This window comes from Stegodyphus dumicola, chromosome 5, assembly GCF_044657685.1.
Source record: "Stegodyphus dumicola isolate Sdum_Otavi_A_Nest chromosome 5, ASM4465768v1".
Taxonomy (NCBI): domain Eukaryota; kingdom Metazoa; phylum Arthropoda; class Arachnida; order Araneae; family Eresidae; genus Stegodyphus; species Stegodyphus dumicola.
The window spans coordinates 59661636-59675854 of record NC_140772.1 but is presented as its reverse complement, the minus strand read 5'-3'; the positions used below and the strand labels follow the sequence as shown (position 1 = coordinate 59675854).

Genomic DNA, 14219 nt, shown 5'->3' with positions numbered 1-14219 from the left:
TGGAACCTGCTCTGGGATTGTCTATGGAACTGCTATTCGTCTTCCCGCAGAGTTTTTGCAACCCACCCAGGTGTATAATTCTGATGACCTGATTTCATATATATCATTTATTATTTATGCGTGAGACAATGAGAGAGATGTTTGTTGCCAGTCTCCACATCATCTCATGTTATAACAATATGTATTTTGTGAACACAGCTTTAGAGTCATGCGCTCACATAATTGAGGCATAATGCACTGAAATCACCACTGACTCGCTTGTATAATGGTTCATTTAGAGTAATAAAAAAGGTTTAATAAAAATTTTATGTTTTTCTTTAAGGGAAAGAAATCAGTGCTTGACATCGATTGCCTGAAACCAGCATTTTTTGTTCCAGACACTCTAGCATCAGTTTCCATTCCTGAACTCTTAAATTAATCCATCAGGTACTGATGTTGAAATACCTATGCTTACTAACCAAATACCACTTGTGTATACTACTGGGTGTGGCTGAAGAGTCAAGTTTAATGCAATATAGCTCTGACCCTTTGTGTCTTTGGCACATGGAGGGTAAAATCCTGCTTGCAGCGAGTGGCAGCATTCATAAAACTTGAATTTCTTCGCCAAGATTGACTACTTACTTCCCATCTTTTTTTTTTTTTTTTTTGCCTGTTCATGGCTGATGTCTGATATCGGCTTGTGTGTGTTAATGTTTAAATATTTAGCCTCTTGCAAGATGTGCTTTCCTTTTGTAAATGCTAAATAAAGTTGCTTTTAAATGGTAGCTGGAGTTTTGTGATTTTTAGGCCTTCTGATGACCTTCGGATGGAGTCTAATGCTGATATAACATCACCATAGGAACAAAATAATTAATGTTAAAAATCTAATAAATTTTGTGAGAACTCGCCTTTTTACGATCAGATTCAAAGTGCAAGGTAAAGGCTAAAATATCCAAATACTAAATGGGAATAGCTTTTTTTTTTTTTTTTTTTTTTTTTTTTTTTTTTTTTTTTTTAAAATCAAATTTAATTTTTTTTACATCAAATCATAAGTAAAGTGCTTCAGGTAAAGTAAGGTAAGGGTATGCTTCAGGTATTGTAAGCTTCAGGTAAAATTCACATAATTGTTAATGAATTATGCAAAATATAAAGATATTTATGTATTACTTTATAAAAGTTAATTTTTATTCTTGATATCTAATAACTAGGCTATATTGGAGTTGTCAATCGAAGCCAGAGAGATATAGAAGGTAAAAAGGATATTAAGGCTGCAATGGAAGCAGAAAGAAAATTTTTCCTCAGTCATCCAAGTTATAGGTAATTGTAATTTACTGTAGATTTTTTGTGTATTAAAGATTTAAATGTGTAGATCTACAGCACAATCAAGCATTATTATAGAGTCTAGATATACTTGTGGTGCTTATATGAGTGCAACCACGTTAACAGTAGTCACAAAATTTTCAAAATACAAGTAACCCTCGTACAGCACAGTAGATAGATCCCTAAAAAATAGCATATTGTGTGAAACCATGTTGTACGAGACCCAGAGCCAGTACAAAAAGGAGGGGTTATGTTCCGTAAACTTTTATAAAAAGAAATATTTTTTAATTCTATGTAAACAATTTAATTTTTATTAAAAATATATATAAGTACAACAAAAAATATTACATATTTTAATTTAATGCAAATTTAAGTTTAATAAATTTCTTCTTTGTCATTGCTCAGTATAATCAACCGAGATCGGGTGATTATACTGACATTTTTTCGGTGGAATGAGATCGCTTTCACTTTCAGAATTTCTTTCTTCATTTAAAGTTCTGGCATTTTCCTTCCCTCTTTTAAAAATCTGTAATTTTACTTTACTTACTAGTTCTTACCGGGTCACTGTAAATTTCTCTATATAGAGCTAGACAGTTTTACAGCTCCCTTTTGAATTTTTGGTTATTTTAGCGGAAGGGTCTGCATTCAAGAAAAATGAGTCGAGATTTTCTGCTAAGGCCTTCTTTTAATTTTTTTAATGCTAAATTTTTAGCTGCACCATCTTCATCAAAGCTAGTGTCCTCAGAATAGATTTGATTTACATGTTCGGATGCCATTTCCATCAAATCTGCTTCGGCAATTTCTTCTTCCACTAATAAATCTTATTATAACGTCTTCAATAGCCATATCCATAAATGGTGTCTGCCGATAACATCGCAGAGAAAACAACGCAAGGCGAAAACGTCGTGCTACAAAACATCGTAGGAAAAAACATCGCAAAGAGAAAACATCACAGTTCTAAAACATCGTGGGACAAAACATTGTCGTCGAAAATAAAGCGGTTAAAAAACTTCGCAATTTAAAAACATCGTCGTCGAAAATATTGTGGTAAAAAATAAAGTATCTACAAATCATCACATGACGATAACATCGCAGACATGCTTTTTTCAGGGTTTAATAACTGTAAATAGATATTCCCATAATAATTTGTAAGCACAAGATGTAAAGAAGGATAATTTTTACTTTCACATTTTTTTAACTAATAAATTTTTGTTGAAAAAGTAAGAAGGAAACGTAAGCATAGAAAATTAATGCAACTAAGTAGTGTTAGGTGTAGGAACAGTATTTTGACATTGGGATGATTCAAATCTTGTGGGTGACATAGAGCATTTTCAACTAGTAATAGCAGCGTGAAGTTCAAATTTTTCTGCCTTAAATAATGTTCAGCGTCTGGCACAAAACAATTTTAAAACTAATCTTTAAATATATTTCCAGTTACCCAAACTCTTGGATTTGCTTTCCAATATATCAGTAAGGTGTTTTTATTTATGCCTTTAAGTTCACGAGGATTTTAAGATCTATAAACTAACAAGGGTTTTGTCACACCCATTACTGCACAAAAGTATCATTAAACAATTTTTAGGTACGTTAAATCCGGAGGCAGGTTTAAAATGCGTATGTAAATAATAATTTTTTTGCTATTATCATTCCTTCCTCCGCTATAATTTTTTTAAAACATAAAATGCATATGTAAATAATATTTTTTTTGCAATTATCATTACTTCCTCCCCTATATATTTTTGCAAAACCACTTTAGTGCACTTTGATGATTTTTTATAGAGGAGGGGAGGAAGGAATGATGATTTATTAATTACAAAAAAATATTATTTATATACACATTTTATGCTTTAATAATGCATTCATTCTAAAAATCAGTCAATAATCTTATTTGACAAGCAAGTTTTTATTTCATTTGTTGTGGAAATTTCTTAGGGATCACTGTAAGAATAAATTCAGATTACATTTAAAATAAATACATATGGAATGATTTTTACATGTTTAGCTATTCTTTTAGCACACCATCAAAGAGAAACTGGTTTTCTGTATCAACTGGCATTATAATTTCAGGGATGAGGTGATTGCTTGCAAGCTGTGATATTCTTAGTGGCAGGTTGTGCATTTTTTTTGCCACTCATAAGTGACAAGCGTCTTTGAGGTTATTCTTTAACATTAGAATTGTTTTCTGGTTAGAACCATTGTAAACAACACTCTCACATTGTTAAGTCTTTTTTATTATAATAATAAAATAGGTAATTTAACTTTGTGATAGACTGTTCTGTCAGTAAGTTCCATCATGTGCTACAAGTTATTAAAATGGCCATTTGAGGTCATAATGATGCCATTTGCTAAAAACTCGTACATTTCCCACACTATTCTAGTGAAGTCTATTGTTATGTATTGCAATTAAAGTATCATTATGAAAGATTAAAATATCTTGCTGAAATACTTTATGTAACACATCTTATTATATAATAAATAATTATGTTAAGCAGAATTGTTCTGAACTATTTTTCAATTGTTTCTATTGTTGATTATTTTCTTTTGTATTATAGGCACATGGCAGATCGTATGGGAACACCATATTTACAACAGGTGCTGAACCAGCAGTTGACTAACCACATTAGGGACACATTGCCTGCACTTAGAGATAAATTACAGCGGCAGATGCTTTCTATGGAAAAGGAAGTTGAAGAATTCAAACATTTTCACCCTGATGATCCGTCACGTAAAACAAAAGCCATGTTACAGTATGTAATCTTTGACAGTCGTTTTTTCAGAAATTTATTGTTTTATCGAAATATAGTGGAACAAATTTTAATCTGAGATTTAAAATTGTATAAGTTTACAAACATACATTACTGTGTTTTCTAAATATGAGCCTGTAAAATATTTCCATTTTTTACATTTTGGGGTTAACAAAAGTTTTCCGCCACTGCAAATATTGTTTGTGCAAAAAGTTTGTGTTGGCGTGTTTTATCATATTTTCTCAACAATATTTGCATTTGAGTACAAGGTGTCTGAAATGGAACTATCACATTACCAGATTAGAACCATCATTTACTTCCAGTTCTGTTGCAAAAAGTCAGTTACAGAATGTCACCAAATCATGTATACAGCTTTAGGACTAATGTTATATCACATGATACTGTGAATGTTTGGTACCGAAAGTTCAAAAACAAGGACTATGGCATTCATGAGCCCCCACCCTTGCAAGAACTTATAGAAGAAGATCAGTATATAAACACTTGAGAGCTTGCTAAGGGGTTAGACCAGTGTTTCTAACCTTTTTTGTTCTATGCCCTCATAATCCTCTCTAAAAGTTTTAAGCTCCCCCCAGCATATACATAATTTTTAATATTTAAAAATTGAAATGTTCTCGAAAGAAACTTGAATGAAAGCTTTTAGGAAGAAATGACTAAGGCATTTTGTGAGCAAACACAGTAAGTGAACTTTAAAAACACGGAGAACTGAGATTCAAGAAAAAACTCATTTTAGTGAAAGTTTTTCATTTTAAGTATTAGTAATTTTTATTATTTAAATTTAGCGAGTTCCTTGCACTTGATACTTGCTGCAAAGAAATTTTATGTCAGGTTCCAATTTAGATAACTTGAGTCTCAAGTCTCCTGGTTTCATTATATCCAATCAATTTTTTTTTTTTTTTTTTTTTTTTTCCTAGCAGCAAATCATTTATGGCACTAAATCCACATTCAGCAAAATATGAAGATGGAAATGGTAACAATAGTTCTCTTGCAAATTTTGTTGCATTTGGATATCTGATTCTGGTTTCCTCACAAAGCTATGTCATCGCTCCATTTATATTAAATAAAGTTTTAATTAACTTATTATTTTGCATTTCTGCGAGTTCTTTTTACTCCATATTTGAAATATCAGCCAAATCCACTAGCATTGGCTGCTTCATCCAAGTTGGGAAATCAATTTGTTTTAAGTTACAAAATCTTTTAAATCAGCTGATAAAATTTTCAGATGATCGACAATAACAAGTATAGTGGTATCAATAACAAGTATAGCAATAGTCACGTCACATTTTTGGAGCCAATGAGACTTTTCAAAATTTTTGTGGTAAATAGTATATGCCTGACATAATTCAACAAAGATAATGAAACCAAATATGTTCCTTTTGCATCGACATAAGTTTTTATTTACTCCTTGAAGTTGTTTATTTAATATATTTAAATTTTCAAAGATATTGGCTAAATAACCCACATTATCCGTTAATGGACTTTTCATTTCAGGTTTGTTTCGGTCCGAGGTTCGAATCCCGCGAACGGGCTGTCTGCATGGGTGTTTTCATGGTTTTCCCCATGTGTAACGTGTATATGAGCCAGTTTCCCTTAGGCAGATAGCCCTAGTATGCATTGCCATAATTAAATACACCAATACCATTTCAGGTTTGTCGTTTATAAAATAACTAAGAGTATCAAATAGTTCCATAAATCTTTCCAAGTAGTTCCCTTTCGACAGCCTTCTTACTTCAGTGTGAAGTACAAGTCTCATAGAGTCTTCATTTTGTTCTTCATAAAATAAATTTAAAAGGCGTTCACATTTGGCCCTAGTTTTAATAGCACTATTATAACTTTACTTATACACTTTATAACAGTACACTTTATAACTGAATTTAGTACTTCATTTAGAACAGGGGAATTGTTTTTAGCTAGCAGGTTTTCTCTATGAATAACACAATGCACAAGAAGCATTTCAGAATTCTCATCTTTTATCAATTTTAAGCAACCCCTTTTCTTATTCTATGCTTTATTTTATTTTTCAACCATCATATTAGGAGCACCATCTGCAGTACAAGATTATATTTTTTATATCTAAGTAATTTTTTAGCTTACTATAAATATCTTTGGAGGTAGTGGTGCTTTCTAATGATTTACAGAAGAACATTTCTTCAGCAAAATCACCTTTATGAATATATCTTACATAAGTTACAAGTACGGCCTCACTGTCTCTCAAAGTTGGTTCATCCATTTGCACCAAAAATTTTCTTATTTTCAGCTTTTTAACAAGTTGTATTTCAATATCCTCATTTAATCTTTCTTCTGCAAACAGTATTGTTATTTAGTGGCATAGCTTTAACATCTTTGTCATCTTTTTCTGGAACAGGTTTAAATGCTGATATTGATGGTTTGATTCAATTCTCCCCTATAGTACGGCTTTTCCCATACTAAGCGATGAGTAGTGAAATTTGATAGCCTCAAGAGCACGATTAACAGTTGCATTATGAGCAGTAAATAAAGACTTTAATATTACTCTTTTTTCAAAAATTTTCATTAAAGTGTGAAAATAATTCAAATCTGAATTAATATCAGCATTATGTTTCGCCTTCAAATGTGCCTCAAGACGTCCTAGTTTCATTAATTCATTGGTTAGGCATTATTGGCATAAAAGACAAAAGTTGACCGGGTATGAAACCAAATTTTAAATATGTCTCCGAATAAGGACAAACGTTTTTTTTTCTTTCTTGCACCCCTCATTTCATTAAGGGCTGAAAGAAAGAAATATAAGATCAATATAAACAAAGATGAAAGCAGCTGCTGTTGCCATTGAAGGAAAGAATAATATATTGGTTGCCATTCCTACAGTAAAAAATAAAATAAATTCATTGGTTGAAATGTGCGAGAAACATCTGGAAAGCATAATGTGTCAGTTATTTAAATGCCTTTAAAAACATTTAAATGTCCATATTTACAGAAAGAATTCTTTATAAATATTTAAAATACACCGCAATATAAAAACTTTTTAAATTGCGGTGCTTACAATTGCAGTGCTTATTTTAAACGCTTACATTTTTCTTTATTTTGGGGAATTAAAAATGAAATTTCGAAAAATTTTGACTTCATGAAACATATTTAGAACGTCCTTTGTTCCCTTAAACTCTGGGTGAGTGCATTTTCGAATTGCCCCCCTTAACAGTCACATTGCCCCCTTGTCGGGTGTGGGCCCCACGGTGGGAAACACGGGGTTAGACGTTAGTAGTGCATTAGTCATTAGTATAATTAGTATGTCCATTAGTCACGCTATACATCTCATAAACTTGATATACAAGCTCAGTCGCTGTTTGCTGCTTAAGCTGACTCAAGCAGATATGTACAGACATGTTCAGGCCTCACTAATCTGCTCACGTATCAATGCAAGGACAAAATTTTAGACCATATCATCACTTGTGATGAAAAGTGGATTTATTTCGACAACAGAGGCTGAAAAAGGGGTTGGTCTTCACCCTGTGAGCCCGTCGGCAGATTCACAAAGAGTATCTAGAATTTATCCAGATTTAACAGATTTTATCCACAAAGAGTATCTAGAAAAAGGTAAAGCCCTCAACAGTAAGATGTGTAGCGAGATGCTACTCTGTGTTGACATTGCGATCAATGAAAAATGCCGAACTGAGTTCTGGAACAAAAAGATAATGTTCTATCAAGATAATGAAAGACCACATGTGTTCTGCATTCACTGGCTGGACTCTGTACGCTCTCGAATGGGATCTTTTGCCACACCATATAGCCCTGACATCCCTCACTCAGACATCTACCTTTTTTTTACACCTGCAGTTACATCTTGCTGCTGCTAGCTTCCATTCTGGACAGGACATCCGAAATGAGATTGATCTGTTTTTGGACTTTCTGCTACCAAGTTTCTAGGCTGAAGACTGAAAAACTACCAAAAGATTGGCAGAAAATCATAGATTTGGGTGGTTTTTACTACCCGCACTAAAGGTACTGCTTTCACGTTTTTTCCTAACTTTATTAAGAACGTCTTTTAGCAGAAAACTTTCATTACAACCAGATATTTTATGAAATGTATCACTTGCAGCTTTTAGGTGATTATCATCTTAATAGTAAATAGTTGATTTGCTGTACACCAAAATGTGCTTAGGCTTTATACAGAACTTAAGTTTAAAAATGATATGATTGCGTGTTACAGATTATCACATCTGCAACACATGATTAGCATAAAGGCTAGTTGTAATAACAAGATGCATTTATTTGTATCATATAATCCCCCCTTTTTTTCTTTTTCTTCCTCTTTAACAACTTAGCTCTTTTTAATTTCCTATTCTTTGCTAATTTCTGAGACTGTAATTTGTATGTTTGGAAATCATCTTGAAAGGGTAATATATATTTGTTTTATTTGGTAACATTAAGTTCAAAATGTAAAACTTTTGTAAGTTTATCCAGTTTCTTTTGCATACAATCAAATAAGGTTCGTAATTTCTTGCAGTCATGTACTTTTCATTTTAAGCAAACTATGTTGCAAAGGACCAAAATTCTTGTAACTTTGAATTTGTTAATACTTGAAATGTGCACAGGTATTCAGATGTAAATAAGTCAGTCATATTTGCTGTTAATTAGTAAAACTGATAACTTTTGATATGAGGCATAGATAATAAATTCTGATAAAGATGTCTATTAAATGACTAGAAATAAAATTCATTGATAATGTTTTATATCTTGTACAAAAATGTTCTAATCACAATGATGATGTGCTAGATGTTAAAATATATAAACTGTTGAAAACTTAGCTGTATCTTATTTAATAATTAAAATTTGATATTAAATTGTGTTATATTAATAATGTTTGCTAGCTTACAATAAATATCAGCAGTTCGGGAATCTTTTGCACAAATTGTCAACTTGCAACCAACTAGTAACTTTTATGCTTTTGTCTGTAAAGAATCATTTAGGTGTTTGCATTAATATAGAAGTACCTTATTTTCTTCACAACATGTTTTTTCCCCAGGTATAAAGAAAAAGATATTTTGTATTAGCAGAGCCTTACTTGCTCTATTACACAGTTTGGTGAAGTTTACAAGAGCATAGCTCTATTACACAGTTTACTATTTTTTTATTGGGGGAAAAAAAATAAAAAATATAAATTAATCGAGCTTAAAAACTTTTTTTAAATCTGAAAGCTTTCCGATTTTATATTACGCCCAAAGGGGCTTTTTTTTAACGTCTTGTGTGTTGCCTTTATTTATTAAATATCATGTTCTTCACACTTAAATCATAAATTTCAATTAAACAGCAATATCACAAAATATTTAAAAGACCATATCTTTAGAATTTCCGATACACAGTCTTGGGTGCTGAAGATAATTTTTTTTTTTTTTTTAAAGATAAAAGGCCTCCCTCCCCCATACAGTGTTGTTCGCCTAGTTGGCGCGGCGTAAATCGCCTTAATTAAAAACTTAAGTACCAACGCCTTAGGGCAATTTACCAACAGAGACGGTTAAAGTAGCGGTTGGCTACTAATTGCCGCCTAGCCATTGACTCGATTTCGATTTCCTACAGTGTTGCCACTGCTCACTTTGAAATTTTTGAGTTTCTTAAACAGGAAATGAATATTTTATAACATGACTGATCTAGGAAATCAAAACAGTTTTTTTACTTCATTGATGTTGCAGATGCTCAATGAAAATTCTGTTAGACATTTGTTACTAAACATTTCACATCATATATCAGTGTTTTTAATGTAAATTTAGCAGTATTAGGGAGAGTATGACAGTTATTAGCCTTTTGTGAAATCCGAAGATTTATATCCAAAATTTACCAGTGCATTTCTTCTCTAGTTAAGGTGATATTTTTAATTGTTGATTTTATAGCATAAAAAATCTAGTCAGAAACTTCATTCCATATTAGTTTAAAATCTGTTAAATATGTGGAATAGATTGTTCCTCATTAATCACATTAAAATAACAAATAACAATTGGAAATAATTTTCTACTGCCTTTATTAGAAGCATATGTGGCAACATTAAATGGTAAATGCTTTGCAGCAGATGTAAATAATTCAAGAGCATAGGGAGCTATATTTTGCACAATAGATTAAGTTTTTGTACACCGAAGTCTTTTATTTTTACAAATCATCAAGTCAGGAAATATTGACTTCATAACTTTACTTCCATATTCTTTTGAAAAATAACTGTGGTGTGACTTTATACCATGATAAACTTCTGTGAATTCTGCTGCTATTATCTGATCATCAAATTTTGAACTTTTCAGATTGGAGTTAGGAACAAATGAAGATAGTCATTGTTTATGAGAATTTACTTTCATTCAAGATTTGACAGCTTTTACACCTTTCTACTTTATATTCATATTGCAAACAGAATATCTAGCCATTTTTTTTTTCTGATTTTCTAACAGTTCATAACCATGTTTTAAATTCACTTTGTGTCAGCCAATCTTTATTAAATCTACAAGTTCACTTCTTCTTTTTTGGGTTTTTATTTTCTTGAGTTGTCCTATTTTGCCCTATAAAACAGTAACAAAAATATTGAATCAATGAATGAATTAATTAATTTAAAAATTGATAAACTGCTTTATCTGTTTTTGGTTTTTAAAACATCAATAGTAAAAAAGCATAATTATTCTTCTTAAAGAAAAGGGGTCATAGACTTTGCTTCAAGCAATATACTAATTTCATGAGATAATCATTTGAATACAGTTTTCCAGGGTTCGTACAGTCCTTATAAGTCCTTATAATTTTTGGAATCAATTTTTGGTTCTTAATTTCCTTAATTTTGGTCAAAATCAGCAGAAGGTCCTTAATTTTAATCATCTGAAATTTCTGTTTTTATGACTGCCATTTTGAGTGTGAATTAGCATTTTGGAGGAATATACCTAAAGAAAATTATTCTTCAAAGATATGTGCAGTTATTATGTAAATTACCCAATTTTTTATGATTTTAGCCTTTACTATAATTTCCCATTTCTATTTCCTCGTATGATAGAGTTACTGAGCCAGATTAAGTTTGAATTAAATTGTATAATCTATGACCACTAGTCTGCATTTTTAGTTTGAATTTGACTGTTCTTGTTTAATTACATCACCGTTAGCTGCAATTGATTTTGTTAGCATCAGAACATGCCTTTTTGTTCGAAGTTCTTTTTAAATAAGAGGCTTATTTAAACCTTTGTCTTATATTGTAGTTACTTTCAGCCATAACGATAATTTGTTTCATGTCTGTCAGGAGGTTTCAGACTATTTAACTTTTACCAGATCAAGTAAACTGTCATAGGTACATTGTGGAGTGATTGACAAGTTAGGAAATAAAGCACGCAGAAACTAGCAAGATCATTGGTTTGCATCTTTAGACAAATCTCTAATTCTTAGAAAAGATGCTTAAAGAGAAGGAAATTGATATAAACAAGCCAAAATGTTTGGGAAGGCTTCAAATTAAAATGATAGATAAATATTTTGTTGAGTGTTGTTGGCAAAGTTACAAAACATAAATGTTTTGTAGCTTTTAATGTGTAATTATCCTAATATCGTTTAAGGGTCAATGTCATAAATTACATGTATTTTAAACTGTGAAATTTTATTAGATTTTGGATTTTAATAGGGCTTTTTTAACAAATATTGTTAAAAAAATAAAATTTAATAGTTGCCATTTAATGCTTAGGGATCCATAATGACTAAGGTTATCTAACTATTCAATTTAATTATTTATAACTAACTGCTTACCCTTAAAAATTATCTCTACGTATTAAAGCAAGTTATTACCTTTCATTAATACTCACTGTGGTCACAAGATAAAACACAAAAATGTAAAAATTCAATTAAATCTTATTTTTTGCATCTAGTGAGACTTAAAATAATGCAAAACAACTTATCACCTCTGGTGCTTTAATGGCTTATTGGAACCTTAAAGTACGTTAACTGGGTTACAACACCTGGAACTCTACACGAAGCTACAACACTAACTGCATCACACATAGCCTGACTTTCAACACTTGCCAATCGTGTCTACATCAGGCCTTTCAGTTTTGTTCTAATCAGCAGGTCTCTCTCTGGACAAGCAGCAGCAGTGACAAGATTCAGTCTTTCGTTATGAATTATGCTGATTATGATCTTACTTCTCATTTTAACCTATGCGCTTTGACATAAAATCTACCTGCTATTTACTAAACCTCTAGATTGACCAAGTATGTGACAAAATGATACATAAAAAAAAAAAAAAAAAAAAAAAAAAAAAAAAAAAAAAAAAACCTTAAAGCTGACTGTTAGTAACACGTAAATGTCACTTATCTTCTTTCAAATATGTCCAAATATTATAAATGTAAAATATTTAATGCTACTTGATAAATTGCATTTGATAAGTTTGAGAATAAATTATTTTATTCTCAAACTTATCAATAATTATGTTAATTCATGTTTAGTAATTATGCATACTACTTAGGAATCTATTTTATTTTTAGGGTGGTATTAAAAGTGAAATTCAGGCATGGATAATATTGTTAATTGAATTTTTTCAGTTCCCATTTGCTCATAGGTCCTTAATTTTTTTCATTAATGGTCCATGACTGCTGTTTTTTCATTTTGGAAAATCCAAAATCAGTAAAGCAACTGCTTAAAAAAAAAAAAAAAAAGGAAGAAAGGGTGGAGGGGGGCAAGGCTCTGGTTAGATTAGAAACATTGTTGCGTGAAGTTTATTATAAAGATATATTACCAGGAAATATGCCAAATCTAATTTGCGCTACCTGATTTAAGGAAAATTGCCAAAAAAAAAAAAAAAAAGTTTTAAGTGGCATGGCTTTAATGCAAAAATACCTTTATTTTATTCTGCAGCTTTTCGTGTGTGTTTTCTATACTTTAATTTGTATTCTGAAAATCTTGGTATGAATTAAAAAGTATTTTCATGCAGACAGCAAAGATATTAAAAGAAGTTCATAAGTGTATGTACTTAATGATTTTGCCAGTGCTTTTATCATGCATTTAATCTTTTCTTTTCTTTTTTTTTTTTTTTTTAATTAAAGTTTTTTGGTCACATGGATGCTAAACTATGAAAAATGTGTGCATTAAATTATTGTATCTTTTTCTTCATTAACAATTTAAAAATAAGGATTTTTCTAATATATTTTATGATTAATTACTTACAAACTCCTTTCCGTAGGATGATTCAACAACTTCAGACAGATTTTGAGCGTAATATTGAAGGCTCAGGATCTGCATCTATTAACACAAGTGAACTTTCTGGTGGTGCAAGAATAAACAGATTATTTCATGAAAGATTTCCTTTTGAAATTGTAAAGGTATAATCATGCTTATGTTACATGTAAGGTAATACCGTTTTTAATATATCTGTTGTTTCTTAATGTGTTTAATATTATTTTTCTTTAAATTCATTTAGATGGAATTTGATGAAAAGGAATTGCGAAGAGAAATAGCTTTTGCTATTAGAAATATCCACGGCATCAGGTTTGATATTTTTTTTAAATTTCATGATTTCATTTCATAACTAGCTTGCATTATTTTGTTAGAATGTTTGTATAAATTTTAATTTATTTGGTAGTACAATTATGCTTCCAAAGATGAAGAAAGTTTCTGTAGTAGCTCTCTTCCAACTCTCCCCTTTTTTTGCTTTACATAATATAAACCATGTCATATTATAAGTTGTAGAGGCATTAAGATTTTTGGAAAAGCTGGAGAAATGAAAAATGAGTAAACGCCTTCGCCGGGAATCGAACCACGGACCTCTGGAATACCGGCTCAGTGTGCAGAATCACTACACTAGGAAGGCGGGAGAAATACCTTATATACTCCCCTTTTAAAGGGTGACTGGGGCTTTTAGAGGACACAATCCCCAAATCCTGGGTGTGGAGAATCCTCATCCAACACCCTTTTAGTTCGGGCGCCACTGTAGAGATTAAGATTTTTGGAAAAGCTGGAGAGATAAAAAATTAGCAATTGCCTTCGCCGGGAATCGAAACACGGACCTCTGGAATACCAGCCCATCGTGCATAGCCGCTACATCATGAAGGCACGCTAGGAAAGTGGGAGAAATATCTTATAAGTTTTGTTGATGTTAAAATTTTCAAGAATTAAAAAAAAAAAAATGAATACCCATCTTTCAAACATAAAATCCATTCTTCAAAACTAATATTGCTTCTGAAGAAG

At 31.3% G+C, this 14219-nt stretch overlaps 1 protein-coding gene across 5 annotated transcripts in view; it reads left to right on the top strand.

The window, feature by feature from the left end:
- Positions 1-14219, top strand: part of LOC118190433 (dynamin-like) — a 92478-nt gene that overhangs the window by 26798 nt on the left and 51461 nt on the right. For all 5 annotated transcript variants that reach the window (XM_085816682.1, XM_035361142.2, XM_035361139.2 and 2 more), the window contains exons 6-9: positions 1188-1296; positions 3852-4046; positions 13216-13354; positions 13453-13520. In XM_085816682.1, the coding sequence (XP_085672808.1) occupies positions 1188-1296; positions 3852-4046; positions 13216-13354; positions 13453-13520 (511 nt within the window). The remainder of the gene's footprint in view (positions 1-1187; positions 1297-3851; positions 4047-13215; positions 13355-13452; positions 13521-14219) is intronic.